Here is a 17,240-nt window from a genome sequence, read left to right on the forward strand (position 1 = left end):
CTCCCTGCTCTAGCTGCAGATGGGAGGCATACAGCCCAGGTAGTCCAGGGCTCCTAGCTGTCAAGTACATTCTTTCCCAGATGCAGAATAGGGTGGACACAGGATCATGGTTACACCTGAATTAGTACAGGGCAGCCTCTCTCTCTTTTATTGGAGGGCTAAACTTGACTCAGTCCAACCTAGGACTCAGGTCAAATACTGACCATCAGCAGGGAGGGACAGAGACTGAGAACAGAGAACAGGAGGCCTTAATGATTAGAGGACACAACCCTGTCTTCTTTACATGAAGAAGGAGGTCAAGTTGGAGAACCTCTTGAAAAAACTTTCAAAACATCTAGAAATTTCACCACAATTAAAGACTTATTTAGATCAGCAGCTCTCAAAGTGTGGTCTGTGGCCCCTGAGTGTCCCTGAGATCCTTTCAGGGAGTCTACAGGTTAAAACTTTTTTTTTCATATTAATACTAAGAGGTTACATGACCTTTTTGCTCCCACTCTTTCATTAGTGTAAAGTGGGGTTATCCAGTGGCTACAGGACATGTGATATCATAACAGACTGAATGCAGAAGCAGATATGAGAATTCAGGTGACTTCTATTAAGCCAGACATTAAAGAGATCTGTAAAAACATAAAACAATGCCACTCTTCTCAATTAATATTGTTTTGTGACATGTACTTATTTTTAAATAAAAATGTTATGTTAACATGTACTAATGGGTTTATTGTTGTTATTTAAAAATAAATAAATAATTTTAGATTTCTCTGTTTTTGTTTCTAATACAGTAAATATCAATAAATATAACTAACCTAAACGAAAGCTACTTGGGGTCCTCGATCATTTTGCAAAGGGGTTCTGAGACCCCAAACTTGAGAAAAGCTGATTAAGATTAACAAGCAAACATCTGGGATGGTCAAGAAGTAGAAAATCATTGCCACCCATACTTGGGAGTGAATTAGTTTAAGTGGTTTGTTTTTCTATTATCTGACAGAGTGGACTGAGAGAATGAAAAGTATGTGGGGCAAGAGACAAAAACAAGGCAAGTTTAAAGAATGGAGAGGGCAGTCTTGGGCAAGAGAGGTGGGGAGAGGTTTTCAGCGTAGGGGGTTAAGATGTCTAGATATCTGAAGACAGAGGAATGCAAAGATGGGAGAAGATTCCTGAAAACCCTAAAGAATACCCAGGTCTCTATATGAGATTCCATAAAGTTTCACTCACTAAGTTTATTTTTCAGATAAGACCCAAAATCCAGAGACACCAGTCTCTTCAAGAACATCAAACAGCTGCATCCATCCCCTTTCCTCATAAGCTCAGCACCCCTTTCAATTAGAACAAGTTAGAGTGGTCATTGCCTAGATATCCCTGAAGATTGAGACAGTGATCAAAAGAGAGGTAGAAGAAGCAACAGACAAGATAGGATTTAACAAAGGATTATGACTACTGAATCATTATATAGATATTTCTTTTTAGTCTCTAGTGTATTAACAGCTAGAAGGAAATAACTGAAATTGTGGAACTATAACATACCATACTTTGAAATATGCTCTGTAACTACTTGTTAAACTGTACTTTGAAAGTTATCACTTTTCTGTATATATGTTATATTTCACAATAAAAAACGTTTTTTAAAAAGAGATGGGAGAAGAGTACAGAAAAGGTGATTGAAAGAGAGAGTGGAGAAAGGTATCAGAAAAAGTGCAGATCATAACTGACAAGAAGTTTGAGAAGGGGAGATGGTAAGGAAGAGAAGACCAAAACACAAAAAGAAAGAGCTGTAAAGGATAGGGGATGAGCAGAGAGAGAGAGAGGAACTGGAACACCCTGCCCCAGGATTGTGGGACACAAAGACAGCCACGTTTACCAGGGGGAAAGGGCATAACTTACCTCATGAGGAACATAATCAGGAGGCAGTTTGCTCAGCATATCTTCAGATAATCTATAAACAATGGCTTCCCGAGTCTCTCCCACTCCACCTCCGCTCTCTTTGGGTTGAATGTTGGTAATCGTTTCAAGAACAGAGGAAGAAGTGTTACTCTGATACCTGACAAAAAGAGTGAACTACTCAGCAAGCTGAAAGGAAAAGCACCCTCAGAAAATAATTATCAAAGTGAAAATGAACTGATAGAAATACCTGAATCAAAGCCATCCAGAAAAACAAATGAACAAACAAAAGGAAACTTTACCATCAACCTACAGGAATAAAAAAAATAAAAAAAATAAAAACCCAAAAATCTAGAGTTCTACTGCCTCCTAAGAGGACATCAAAGAACATTATAGAAATTAAAACCGCTCCATCTTCAGGGAGATTCCACAAGTGTCCTTGGTAATCCAAATCAGTGCTTTAAAACCTTGATTGTGAAGTTCTTCCGTACAGTTAACCTAAACACCTAATACTGAAAAATGAGCATGTCTTTTATTCTCCCCCTTTTATGGACTGGTCATAACAGTGTACTATATGACAGTTGGTTAGATCAAAGAAGATTACTCATTTTTCTTCACCAAAGAACATATTATTAAAATTTCTTTGGTCTTTTCTGTTTTGTTTTCTCATTTTCCCATCTGTTTTATGATTCCGAGGTGATGTACTAGCAACCGTCTTCTCTACCTGTCCAAAAGCAGACACCCATCTTGAAAATTCATTTATTCATTACAGATTTAATAAATGCATATCTACTATATGCCAGGCACTGTGCTAGGTGCTGCACATGGTGGTGAACAGGATGTAGTGACAGGGCCCAACAGTACTGTTCTCTAGTGGAGGAGGTGAACATTAGATAATACCATTATAGTAAGTGCTATGGAGGAATAAAACAGGATGCTTTAAGACATTATAGTCTCTCTTACTCTTGCTCTCTTGGGTCAACCAGATGTTCTTAGAGGCTCAGACTTAGTTTCTGTCCCTGAGATGCTGGCAGAACAGCTTTCTGGATACTGTGTATATGTGTGTGCAAGTGTGTGCATGTCTGCTGGAGGGAAGATCTCTCTTTAAAAATGATACATAAGCTGAGACCTGAAGGATGAGCAAGTCAGCCAGGCAAAGTGGAGTGGGGTGGGAGGCCAAGAAAGGACATTCTTAGATGAGAGGTAAGGCCTGGGGCTTAGAAGAATTTCAGTGCATTTGAGGAACAAAGACAAGGCGGGGGTGAGGGGGGCTGGGGGGGTGGTGGAGTCAGTGAGCTGGGAGGAGAGATGAGGAGGGAGACAAGGGCAGGGGACTGGGCAGTCACTGAAGACTTCCTAAACAGGGGTGGACGTGATTGGATTTAAATCTTTCTGTCTTTTCTTAACTTCTACCCTTCATATAATTTATTGTGGGGCAGTTATTGCTATAATTGTAAATTTTGTCTCTTGCCCAGATGTCAACCACATTCACATTTCCTTTCACAGGTGTTAGAGGCAAATCTAAAAGGAATTCAACAAATGCTTGAAATTAGTGATTTGCTTTTCTGTTTGAGTTCCTTGAAAGAAAATAAGCCATTGTAATATGGGAAGATATATCAACATTTTAAATGTGCATACCTTTTAATCTAGCAATTATACATCTAAGAATTCATCCTAAAGAAATAATCAGGCATTTCTGACAGTATGGTACAATTGTTACCCTGAACAAATTTCCTGAAAACAACTGAATATGCTGGATAATATAAAGAAGAAACATTTTTTAAACACATTACTGAACTGGCAAGAAACTAAGGTCAAATAAAACATAGAGTGAAAGCTGGAATCCAGAGAGATAAGCCAGATTCTACCTTGCAAGCATCAATTGACCCCTGGTAAAATAGGAACTATTTGGATGGTGCACAGGCACAATGAGATAGGAGGTAGGCCCTCTACCCATAGTGGAAAGGCCAGTGGAAACTCTACATAAAACCGGGATCTCATGGAACTACAACCTCAGTTTAAGGATAAACTAGAAATAACCCATTTGTCAGAAAGGGACAGCAGATAAACTGGCTATCTAGCTTGGCACTGGGTGGGGAAAAATCTCTTCTGAGAATTCCTAATTCACTAGGTTTGTGACATTAATTAACATTCTTTCATATGAGCTGTGTAATCTGAAACCTTAGTACAAGAGTTTATTTTAATTAAGTCCCAGGTGGTACTAGGTAGAAGTAAACATAAAATTTCCCTGGAACAATACACCTTCAACCCAGATCTCAAAGAATTCAAATGGTTAATTTAAAATAGACACAAGTTCATGAGCAGAAGTTACAAAGGCCATAAAGAAATAAGGTACCACAAGCAAGAGCCAGGAGAAACAACAGAAAGCAGAACCAGACTTGCAATGATCTCAGTGAATTTTCAGATACACATTATGAAATACATTTTTTACTATATTAAAGAGTAAAAAAAGATGATTGAAAATATGAGTTAGAAGCAGGAAACTATAAACATGAATAGCATATTTGTAAAAGAACCAGATAGAATTTCTGGACATAAAATTATAATACCTGACATTTAAAACCTGTGTTATTATTGTATTGCTGCTTTAATAAATTAACACAAACTCAGCAGCTTAAAACAACACAAATTTATTCTCTTATAGTTTTGTAGGTCATTAAGTCTGATGCAGGTCTGACCGGAATAAAATAGGGTGTCAGCAGGGCTGCAGTCCTTTCTGTAGGCAATAGGGTGAGATCCATTCCCATTTTCATTTGGGTTGCTGAAAGAATTCAGTTTCTTGCTGGCATGAGCTGAGGGCTGTTTCTAGCTTCCAGAGGCCAAATGTATTCTTTAGTCCTCTTTCAATCTTCAAGGTCAGCAGTGGCAAGTCAAGTCCCTCTCGCACTTTGAATCTCTCCTCCTCCTTTTTCTGTCTCATCTCTCTGGCCCACTCTTCTTCCTCCCTCTTCCACTAATAAGCTAATGTGATTAGATTGGGCTCACCTGGACAATCAAGGATACTCTCCCTATCTCAAGGTCCTTTACCTTAATTGTATGGGTAAAATCCTTTTTTCCATGTAAGGTAACAGATTCACAGGTTCTGAGGATTAGGTCACGGATGTCTTTGGGGGGCCATTACTCTGCCTACCACAGGCACTAATGATAAAAAAGCAGATTAGATACAATCAAGGAAAGAACTACAAAATTGGAAAATAGATCTGAAGACATTCTCTTGAAATTTGAAGATAAAAAAATAAAAGGAAAATATGAAAGAGTGGTTAAGAGACATGTAGTTTAAAGTGATAAGCTCTAACAGAAATTTCAGCAAAATTCCAAAAGAATAGAAGAGGGAGAATGAAAAAGAGGCAATAAGTGATGAAATAATAACAGACAAAATTTTCCAGAATTGATGAAAGACATGAATCCTCTAGTTCAGGAAACTACATGAATCTAAAACAGGACAAATGAACAGAAATCCATACATGGACACATAACAGTGAAACTTTAGAAAACCAAGAAAAAGATAATATCTTAAAAGCAGCCAAAGAGGTAAAAAATATATATATAGAAAGAAATGGCAATTAGACTGACAGCCAATTCCTTAACAGTAGCAATGAAAGACAGAAGAAAATTGAATAGTATCTTCCAAGTGCTAAGATAAAAAATCTGTAAATCTAGAATTGTATACTAAGTAAAATTATCTTTCAAGAATGAAAACAAGACAAAAGATTTGATAAGACATTTCATCTGAGATTTATATGAATGGCCAATAAGCACATGAAAAGATGCTCAATATCATTATTTATAAGGAAATACAAATTTAAACCACAGTGAGATACCACTTCATGCCTGCAGGAAATGGCTATATTCAAAAGATAGAAATAACAAGTGTTGACAAGGATATGGAGAAATTTGAACTCTCATACATTGCTGGAGGGAATTGTGCAGTCACTTTTGAAAACAGTTTGGCAATTTCTTAAAATGTTAAAAATAGATGAACCATGACCCAATAATTCCACTCCTACTTATCTACGAAGAAATGAAAACACATGGCCCCACAAAGATTTGTATATGAATGTTCATAATAGCATTATTCATGATAGCCCAAAAGTGAAAAACATCTGAATGTCCATAAACTGGTGAATGGATAAATAAAATGTAGTATATTCACTCACCAGAGTACTATTTGACTACAATATGGGTGACCTTTGAGTATATTCATTCACCAGGTACTATTTGACTGTAATATGGGTGACCTTCAAAAACATTAACTTCAGCAGAAGAATTCAGACACAAAAAATCACATAGTATATGATCAATTTATAGAAAACGGATCTACGAATCTATGGAGATGGAAAGTTGATTGGTGGTTGCCTGAGGCTGGGGGTGGGAGTGGTGTCTGACTATAAATGGACATGAGGTTTATTTTTGGGGGTGACAAATGTCCTGAAGTTAAATTGTGGTATTAATTGCACAACTCTGTAAACTTACTAAAAATCATTTAATTGTCCACTTACAATGAATAAATTTATGACATGTAAGTCATACTTAACAAGCAGTTCTTTAACAAAAAGGAGGGTAAAATAGATATTTTCAGACCAGAAAAAAAGAGTCTACCATCAACAGACCCTCACTGAAGGAAATTCTAAAGGACATACTTCAGAAAGAAGGAAGATGATTCCTATGGAAGGTTTGATGTATAGAAAAAAAACAGTTAGCAAAGAAATGAGTACATGCATGGGTAAATATAAACAAGCATTATGGTATAAAACAATAATTATAATGTCTAGTTTTGGGATTGGAAAAAAAAGATAAAACTAAAATACTGGAAATAGCATATAATCAGGAAGGGAGTGGCTGGAGTTAAAGTTACCTAAGAGTTTTGACTGAGAGGAAGGTAAAAATATTAATTTTAGACTTAACTAAAATGGATGCTAAAATTTCTAGCATAACCAGTAAAAGAAAAAAAATAGTGCACAAAACTTCCAAACTAGCAGGGGGTAAAAACAGAATGAGAAAAACCCTTATTCAGAAGAAAACCATAAAGGAGGAAGAAGAGAAAAGAAACAAAACCAGAAATAGCAGTGACAAAAAAAGCATTTTATATTTATTATTTTTATCTTATAGACATGTGATTAATATTCTTGTATTTATTCAAACTTGATAAAACTGTTTTAAAAAGAAATAATCAGGCAAGTGTACAAAAATGTATGTTCAAGAATTTATAACAGTATTGTTAGCAAATTGTAGTAACGTTCTCTAGTAAAAACCATTCAGCCATTAAAAATGGGGATGAAGCTCACTACTCATCGATACGGTAAGGTGTCCATGGGAGATTGCTGGATAAAATAGTACGGTACAAAAGTTATGGAATTATACAATTTTTGTTTATAAAACAGTGTATAAAGGCATAGAAAAATTCTGGAAGGATATTTTGACAGTGGGATTTTTGTATGATGAGCTTTTCTATAATTACTCTCTATATTTTTCTGTATTGTTTATTTTTCTCAATGAGGAACTATGATTTTTAAACAGTTTTAAAACAATTTTTTCTTTTGAAAAATAGAGAAAAAATAAGCTCCCAGAAGCAAAGCCCACCACAAACATCAAGAACTCAACAGAGATGACTCACAGAGATAAATGTTTTAGGTTTATTGGGTTATCATACAAATCCCTCCCTCTTAACCCCTCCAGAAAGTCCCCCTTCTGTCTTTTCTCTATGGAAAGAGAGAATTACACCTCTCTTTCTTCCTAGGTATGACAAACAATCTTTCGTGGAAACTGTCCCACTAAACAGGCAGAAGCCTAAGGAGCTGAAGCTATCCAGGCTTCCTTGCTTAGGAAAAAGCCACATTTTGAGGTAAGAGTGAATCTTGTTTAGCTGGTGTGCTGGTTTGAATATATTATGTTCCCCACAAAAGCCATGTCCTTTAATGCAATCTTGTGGGGGCAGACTTATTAGTCTGTTGATTAGGGTGGAATTTTTGGGTTATTTCCATGGAGGTATGGCCCCTGCCCATTCAGGGTGGGTCTTGATTGGCTCAACTGGAGTACTTAAGAGAGCTCAGGAGCCAACACAGGCACTGACACTGATGCTTGGAAATGCTTGGAAATGCAGACAGAAAGACGTCTGGAGATCCTAAGCTAACAGATGAAGCCTAGAGTTTGCCCCAGAGAAGCTAAGAGAGGACCCCCAGATGCTGAGAGAGGACCCTCAGACGCTTAGAGAGAAACACCCTGAGAGAAAGAAGCAAGGATGCACAGAAGCTAAGAGAAAGGAGCTAATACAGATGCCAAGAAACATTTTGGAGAAAGCCATTTTGAAACACAACCCAGGAGCAAAGGACCACCAGACACCAATCACGTGCCTTCCTAGCTGACAGAAGTGTTCCAGATGCCATCAGCCTTTCTTCAGTGAAGGTATCCTCTTGTTGATGCCTTTATATGGACACTTTAATGGCCTTAGGTCTGTAAATTTGTAAGCAAGTAAACCCCCTTTATAAAAGTCAATCCATTTTTGGTATTTTGCATAATGGCAGCTCTAGCAAAACAGGACAGCTGGCCTTTGAATTCATTTTTAAAACCAGCTGAAGAATGGAGAAGATAACTTCTGTCTTCAGCATTTTTATTTGATTAGCAGGTAGAATACAGCATCTGTACCCAAATATACATATTCAAACAACTGTTTCCTTTCCAAAGGTTGAGGCCGAGTATATGGATCTGCTACCATACTTTACACTCTGGATTTGCAATCAGAGACATTAATTCTAGGAGAGCTTAGTGGCAGATTAAATATTTGTAATCCCAATCAGATGTGGGGTATTAATTCTATATTATCTTTAAATACATGAATTTCAGGGTAAAGGTCAGTAAGGTAAAAACTGGTTTTCAATACATAGAAATTCATTTTATATGTAATTTAAAAATTATTTTTCATTATTTTTTTGTGAGCAACCTCTATTCACATATTATCTAAAAAGTTAAAAGATTAGTATATCAAACACACACACAATTGAACATATGAATGGGAGCATTCTAGTAAAATGACAGAAACCCATTTGCAACCTATACCTGAAGTTTGAATTATGGGGCTATCCCAGTTTCTAAAAGTCATATAAAATACAAGAAAAATATAAATAACTCTGGATGAAAACTTCTATGAAATGAAGTTATCAAAAGTCAAGGATCGAAAAAAAAAAAGTCAAGGATCCTATGATGGTTTGAAGCCATATGTACCCCAGAAAATCATGTTCTTAAAAGCTAACCCATTCCCGTGGGTGTGAATCTATTGTAAGTAGGATCTTTTGGTGAGTAAGATCTTCAGTTGGTATGTGACCCACCTCATTTAGGATGGGTCTTAATCCTCATACAGGAGTCCTTTATAAGAGGATAAAAGACAGAGAGAAGCTCACACAAAAAAGTCCAAGAGAAGCTGAGAGAGCCAGAGATGCTGGGAGACAAGGACAGACAGAGAAGCTCAGAGAAGAAGCCACTGAAAGCAGAAGCTGGAAGAAATGAAACCTGGGAGACAAGGGAGAGACCAGCAGACGTCACCATGTGCCTGGCCATGTGACAGGATCTGAAGATTGGACATTCTTCACGGCTGCAGAACTATAAACTTGTAAGCTAATAAATCCCCATTGCAAAACCAACCCACTTCGGGTATATTGCATTTAATACTCCATGATCTCATTCTAGCATTAGATATAAACACAGAACATGTGGATGCATTGCTGAATTAGAAAATGTAGGTGTCACCATCGCTAGCCTCTTACAGACAGCTGTGAAACAGAAGGCAACATTAAATCTCTGTCTTTATAATAAACTCTGTATCTGCATTTCCATAGGCTGCTAGAGCTTTTTATTTTTTAAATCAAACAAATTCTAAACCTATTATTTTAATTCTGCCTTATTCCTCACCTGGACTGTTTCTTTTCTTAGCTCCTGTAACAATATTGATATCTTTGCCCAGTTGCCCAGTCTAGGAATCTCAGGGATCTCCTTGGTGGCTCATCCTTGATGTCACTGTCCAGCTCCTTTTGGTTCTCAAGTCCTATTTCCAAATCATTTCTAACTTTCAGCACATCATCTTCATCCCTACCGCCTTCAGAACAGTTCCAAACTCTAGCATGACACCCCAAACCTTCAAAAGCCAGACTCAGTGTTAGTCCTCAGCCCCACCTCCAGTCCATATGCCCCTCTCTCACTTGCCACCCCCCATGCTCTAGGTATACTGGACTTGGCTGACTGAACATGCCCCTCCTCAGATTGATCCTTGATGGATATGGCCTCAATCTATGTCTTGATCCTTATTGCTTATATGTTCCTCTTTCATTGCATTCCATCTGTTATAGGTTGAATTGTGACTCCCCACCCCCACCAAAAAGAAATGTTGAAGTCCTAACCCAGGGTACATCAGAATGTGAACTTATTTGGAAATAGGGTCATTGTAGGTGTAATTAGTTAATATGAGGGCATACTAGAGTAAGGTGAACCCTTAATTCAATCTTTCTGGTGTCCTTACAAGAAAAGAAGAGACACAGAGGCAGAGGCTCACAGGGACAAGGCCACGTAAAGAAATTGCAGACACTGGGATGAGGCAGCTTCAAACCATGGAATGCCAATGGATGCTGGTCACCACCAGGAACTGGGAAGAGGCGAGGAAATATTCTTTCCTGGGGCCATTGGAGAGAGCACGGCCCTGCCGATACCTTGATTTTGGACTTCAGCCTCCAGAACTGTGAAACAATAAATTTCTGTTGTTTTAAGCCATGGACTTGGTGATAATTGGTTATGTTAGCCCAAGAAACTCATACAACATCCTTTTTGCCCACAGTGCTGCAGTCACTTTCTCTCCAATCCTTCTCTAACCTGCACATCCTTTAGGGCACAACTCAAATGTCCCTCCTCTTGCTAGCTCATTCTGATCCCTAAGTTGGAATTTATTGTTCCTTCACTTGTGTTCTCATAGCACTGTATATATACCCTACACCCTGGTTTGAGAGTTTACAATATTATTACATACATATTGTATCACATAAGTATTTGCCTTGCACCTATCTAATAGATGATGCGCTCCAAGGGCAGGATTTATGTCTTACTCATCTTGACATCCCCAAGTTGACCAGAAAGTAAGTTCTCAAGAAATATTTGTTGATTTGAAGCCAACTGGCTTGAATTTTATTAAGCCTCCAAGATAAAAGAGAACAATTCTCCAATATTTAAAGGGCATAAAATATTAATTCTTTGTTCCTTCTTATGGTAAATGTATAGCATAATATCATTACTAGTTTTCTATTTTCTGGCACCTTTCCACTCACAAAGGGAAGAAGAATTTATATGCTCCTCAAAACATAGGAGAATCAGAAAGATATAATTTGAGGGTGAAAGAAAACTATTTTTATTACTATATTATTTTGTCAACACAGATCTTTAAAGGGTAAGAGAAGAAAATCACAGTAAATTTCCACGCATACTAATGAAATAAAGAGTTCATTCTTCCCACCTGTTCTAGCTACAGATACAAAAGAGGTAAGGCCCCATGTCTGGGATCCTCAGGAGCTCTCTGAGCTCCACTCAGCTTGAATGCTCTTTGGGGATGCCCTCTGCAAGTGGCTGGGGGCCAATAGTGCACACCACTGTGGGCATGACGAAAATGCTCTGTGCCTGCTCTGGCAGAATTCACCTGCCTCCCAGGGAAAGGCTGATGGAGATGCTGCTAGAAATCAGTTTCAGGGTGGGTGGTTTTGGTTTTTTATGAGGTTACCTGAAAACAGTCCTCAAACCATGGATCCTGGGAAGAAAAGCCATGCAAAGTTGATCCATTTTGAACAAGAGCTGGATGAGCTCAGTAGGCTGATTCCCTGCCATACATTTTGCTAGGTATGGAATGCCATTCCAGGGCTGCACAACATTATGTTTCTTTTTCCACACTGTGATTTTTGTGTTTGCAAAGATACGAAAGGCAGAAGCCTAGTTAGCTAGCTACAACGGAGACCCATGGAATATCTCTATATGCTTCAAAAGTCCAAGGGCTTTCAGGAACACAGCCCTCATAAATGCTCTGAGACGGAGAATGAGAACTATAATATCCCATGAGCTGTGTTCTTGAGTTACTTCTAGACAAAATTTCTCTTTGCAGTAAATATGGGAAGCAGCTCATATCGGTCTTGCAGCTGGGAAGCCTTCTATGTTGTCTCTCTTGGGTGGAAGAGTCAGGGTTCATAGATAATAAAAATGCAAAACAACTAAAAAACAGAACTGTCAATAAAGTGAACAATTAACTATCTCATGAGTTATTTGCACATTGTAATATCCAAATCAGCCTAGATTTATACACATCTTTGCACATGAAATATCACTGATCATAAATTTTAAAAAAATCTAAAACTGAAGAGTATCAGCTAATACTAAAAGGAACACATAAAAATTTTCCTGCATAGAAATGAATATAAAAATTGTAATAAAGCATTTGATACATTTCAGAAGGTAGAAAAATATGCATAACTGCTAATGAGAAAACAGTGAAAATAAATAACTTTTTTTGGCACTAAGATGGTTGAATTTGCAGAGTTGTTGGTACCTTATAAATCAAGATAATAAAATGTGAATAAACTATGCATTTTTATGGTTCTTGTCATCAAGGTATCTAAGCTCTTGGGAGAGATTTTACTTATTTTAAAGCATTTATTCAACTTAATTTCCTCCTTCTAGTTCAAGAATTCTGTATTCTTAAGCAAGGACCCAAGAGGGAGACTGGTTGGTCCTCTTCCCCAAATTTCCCTCTTCTCTCAAAATTATGGATGCCAACTGCAGGGTGCAGATAATGATAAACAAGGGACATACAGTTCTCTACCACGGCCCAATTGCAGCACATGAACCTACCTGGAAGCAAAAGCGGACAGTCAGACATTAGTAAGGATTCCTCTTCCTGGGGACATTCACACGGACTTAGCCAGTGGATATTAGAGAGTCCATCCCCTCTTATGGCTTCAACTACTATCTCTGCACAAATGCACTCAACTCTTTTTCTAGCCTTCTCTCTTACCTGGGTTCCAGTCTGTGTTTCTCCCCCATTCATATCCCACTGTCTTTCCCAGTTCAACTGCCTCATATAGGATCTGTAACTTCCCCTCAAATGCACTCCTCTTCCCAACTCCCAGACCAGAAATGTCAGGAGAACTTTGATTGCGTCTTCCATTTCACAAGAACTTGGAGAGCCACATCTCACTTGAGTGGGAAGGGTATAGTTGGGAGAAGATTGGTAGATTTTAGCTGGGAAGTTTTGTTCATTGTTGCTTATTGCCTCCTGGTGGCTGATGGGGGAACAGCAAGGGGTTGGAGTTAACCCCTCCAAGAACGAAGAGTGGGGATAGGACATTTCAGAGCCCAGAAGAGGGGAAAAATCAAACCAATGGCAAAGGCTATCCAATTTGAAAATCAGCAAATACAAAGCTACAGAGCAGCAAATACAAAGCTACAGAATGGAGTCCACTGCCTGAACAGGAACCAGAAACAGGCCAAGGTTTCTGGGGGGAAGCAGGGGGAAGAGGTGGGTGGAGAACACCCCAGGAAAGATCAGCAGGGAAGTTAAGAATAAACAGAGACAGGAGGAAGGCCAAAGGTCTCTACTGAAACTAATCCTCCATTTGAGGCAGAGGGCCAGGGCTTTTTATATGACCTCACTCAGTGTGGTGAGACATTGCAAGATCCTGACACTATTTCAGGAGAAGATAACTTACGACTACCCATACTATGCATGCCAGCAATTGCATGTGAGTCACTGAACAAAACTGTGAGGAGAGACATTCTACAAGACAAAGAAGGCTTGCTGTGCCCACTGGGCCCACGAGTTAGCAGAATGAATGACGAAAGCTCAGAAAAGGGTTCTGAATCATTGACCCATAGTTAGTCTGCCACTAAATCCTATCAATCCCATTTTGGGACTTGTCCCAAAGCTTCACTCCACCTTCTCCATCCCACCAAGCCTGCATCATCACACAGTTGGATTTATCCACAGAGTCCCCAAGATGGTCTGTTAGTCACCATCAGTGGCCCTAAATAAGGTTGGAGGTATGGGCCTTTTTAGCGATGGCAGAGAGTTAGTTTGTACTTTATTCCAAGTGCAGTGGGAAGGCACTGAGATGAAGGAAAGAAAGTCAGGGGGAAGCAAGGGCTCAGTTTGGGGCGTTTTAACATTGAGTTGTCTGAAGGACATCCAAATAAAGATATTACATAAAAATTGTAGTAATGACTGTGGAGAACAGAAGAGAGATCTAGACAACATCTTGGGAATAAAGGTGTTTTTAAGGTCACTGGGATTGATAAGCTTTACTTGGGAGTTCATTTCTCCAATATCCACTCAAGAAGAGAAGATGGAAATGACTCCTAAAGAAGTTTGAATGGAAGAGGAGCAGAGGAAAATGGCAGTAGATTAGGAGGCAAGTGGAGTTAAAGGAAAGCATTTTCAAACATGGAAGACACCAAGTCACACTGCAACCTGGACAATACACTGAAGAATGACTTATTAAAGTCAAGATATGCAGTCTTTTGCCTTCTGCAACTTATTTTGTTACTTTGCCATGACATGCTTTTGCCACTGATGACTGAGGACCTGCTGAGCTGCACAGCAGAGGACTGTATTTAACAGGAGCCCCTGATTTCTGGTGTGGCAGCCTTCCCCAGGGTTGAGTTCAGCTGTGTCAGTGCTAAGTTCCCTCTTCCCGTTTTTCAGCAGTTTCTCAGAGATGCATTGATACGCTAGGGCAAAGTGGTTGAAAAAAGCTGCCTGATAGATTACATCAAGAGAGTTAGCACATTCCTTTAAGAGACAGACCGGAGTGGCTTCAAGTTGTCATCGGATTTTATATCAAGGTCTACAGAACTACAGTTAAGTTCACACTTTTATAACAAGTTGAATGAACTGGACTAAGTACAGTGTAAGCAAAAAGCAACTTTATTCTTTCCCACAATGGCTTCTTTAGACCTGCTCTACCTACTTGTTGCACATGACTTTGCATAACTCTGTACAAATAAATATGAAAATCTAGATGGAACATATAATTTCCTTGGAAAACACAATTTGCAAAAATTGACATCAGAAAAGACAGAATAAGACAGATATCAATGACTAGCACCACACAAAAAAACAACAAATCAAAACTTGGTTCAGATGGTTTCATAGGAGAATTCTACCAAACTTTCAAGAGTCCAATGCTACATAAATTGTTCTGGAGCAGAGGGAAACTTCCAAATTTTTAATAAAGCAAATAAAACATTTTTTTAACAACTCAACCTGATAGAGATGCCACAAAAAAGAAATGCTAAACCAGTCTCACTTACAAATATGGATACAAATCCCCAATGATCTATTAACGAACAAGTTCATCATCACATTAGGAAAATAATACATAAAGACGAAGTGGTACTAATTTCAGGAAGGCACGGATAATTTGAATTAGGAAATGTATTGATATAATTCACCAAATTTTTAGATATTTGGGGAAAATCATATGATCATCTCAACAGATGCTGAAAAGGAATTCAACAAAATTCAACAGCTATTCCCAATGGGAATAGAAAAATGAGTATGCAACAATATCTAGGAAAAGCCTGGGAAAAAAGAGCAATGAGGGAAGACTATCCCTACAAGACAGTCAAACATACTATAAACTCTCTAAATTTGAAGCAGAGTGGTAAAGAATAGAAGGCTCAGAAATAGAGCCAAGTATGTATAGAAATTTGGTATTTGTTAGAGGAAGCATCTCAAATCACTGGTGATGAGACACTAGATATCTCTTTGGAAAAAGATAAAATTCCATCTATACCAGAATAAATTCCAGACGTATAAGAGAGCTAAATGAAAAAAAATGAAACCATGCAAGTACTGGGAGAAAATATAGACTATTCCTTTATAATCTGATATGGAAAAAGGCTTTCTTACTCTTACTAAAACTCCAGTAGTAACAAGAGGATACATAAATTTGACTGCATAAAAATAAAAGTAAAGGAAAACAAAAACCAACAGCAACATAACAATAAAAACACTCCTGCATGACCAAAGGGGAAAAAAAGCACAAATTAAAATCAAACGGTAACCTGGGAAAACATATTTGCAACACATATCACAAATAAAGAGCTGGTATCCTTAATATATAAACAACCCTTAAAAATCGAGGGAATAAAATAAAAGCTCTATTGAAAAATGGGCAAAATATATACAAATATCCCTTAAACACAAGAAAATGTGCAAAATTTCACTCAAAATAACAGAAAGGCAAATTGAAACTATGCTGAGATACCATTTCTCACCTGTCATACTGGCAAAAATTCAAAAGCTTCACCAACCCCCTGTTGTTGAGAATGTGAAGAAATAGGCACCCTTATGTATTGCAGGTGAGAGGGCAAAATAGTACAACTCCATGTAGGAGAATTTGGCACTCTCCATTAATCCTAGATCTAGCAATCCCACCCACTGAAATTTACCCTGAAAATGTATCATCAACAATATGAGAAGACACAAGCACAACATTATTAATTGAGGAATTATTTGGAACAGCAAATGCCCATCCATAGATGAATGGTTAAGTATATACAATGGAGTAGCACGCAGCTGTGTAAAAAGAATAAGGAAGATATCTATGAATTGATATGAAGTGATTTACAGGATACATTGCTAAGTGAAAAAAAAACAAGATGCAAAATAATACCGATAGTATGGATACTCCATATAAGAAAGAAAAGATAATAATATGTATTTCTATATGTATGTATGTTATGTATGTATGTTCAAAAGGAAACAAAGGGAAGATAAACCAGAATCTAAGGTATTTGGTTACCCGTAAAGAAACGGGGAAATGGGGTGGAAGAGCATGAGGCTTCCTAAGAACACCTTATTATCTAGTTCTGACTTTTGAACCATGTTCACACTTCATATTTCAAGAAATCAAACCTTAAAAAAAACCCTAAAATTTATTACAAACAGAAACAAATGAACCTAATTATATATACTACAGTGGGAGATGACAGATAATAGACAGATAGATAGATAGACAGAAAGACAGACAGGCAAACATAAGGAACTTAAAGAAATCTTGACTTCTACTTAGTAGGTTCCTTGTTGGTAGTGGTATTGGTGTAGTAACGCCAAGCAAATGAGCAAATATATTGACATTGCTGGGAATCAGCATTCTCACTGTGGGAGAAAGGAGATATCAGTATGGAATATCAGGGAAAACAGAGAAGAACTCTGAAGTATAGAATTGGAATCAGATTTATTAGTATTAGCTCATGACTTAAATATAAATGTTTCCTAGCACTGTGAACCGAGAGGGCTTAGAAGCACACACACATATGTGTAT

General features: G+C 37.9%; 1 protein-coding gene across 2 annotated transcripts in view; it reads right to left on the reverse strand.

Moving 5' to 3' along the window:
• Positions 1–17,240, reverse strand: part of DNAH8 (dynein axonemal heavy chain 8) — a 323,187-nt gene that overhangs the window by 22,167 nt on the left and 283,780 nt on the right. For both annotated transcript variants that reach the window (XM_037842901.1, XM_037842900.1), the window contains one exon: positions 1,882–2,038. In XM_037842901.1, the coding sequence (XP_037698829.1) occupies positions 1,882–2,038 (157 nt within the window). The remainder of the gene's footprint in view (positions 1–1,881; positions 2,039–17,240) is intronic.

Source organism: Choloepus didactylus, chromosome 7, assembly GCF_015220235.1.
Source record: "Choloepus didactylus isolate mChoDid1 chromosome 7, mChoDid1.pri, whole genome shotgun sequence".
Lineage (NCBI taxonomy): Eukaryota > Metazoa > Chordata > Mammalia > Pilosa > Megalonychidae > Choloepus > Choloepus didactylus.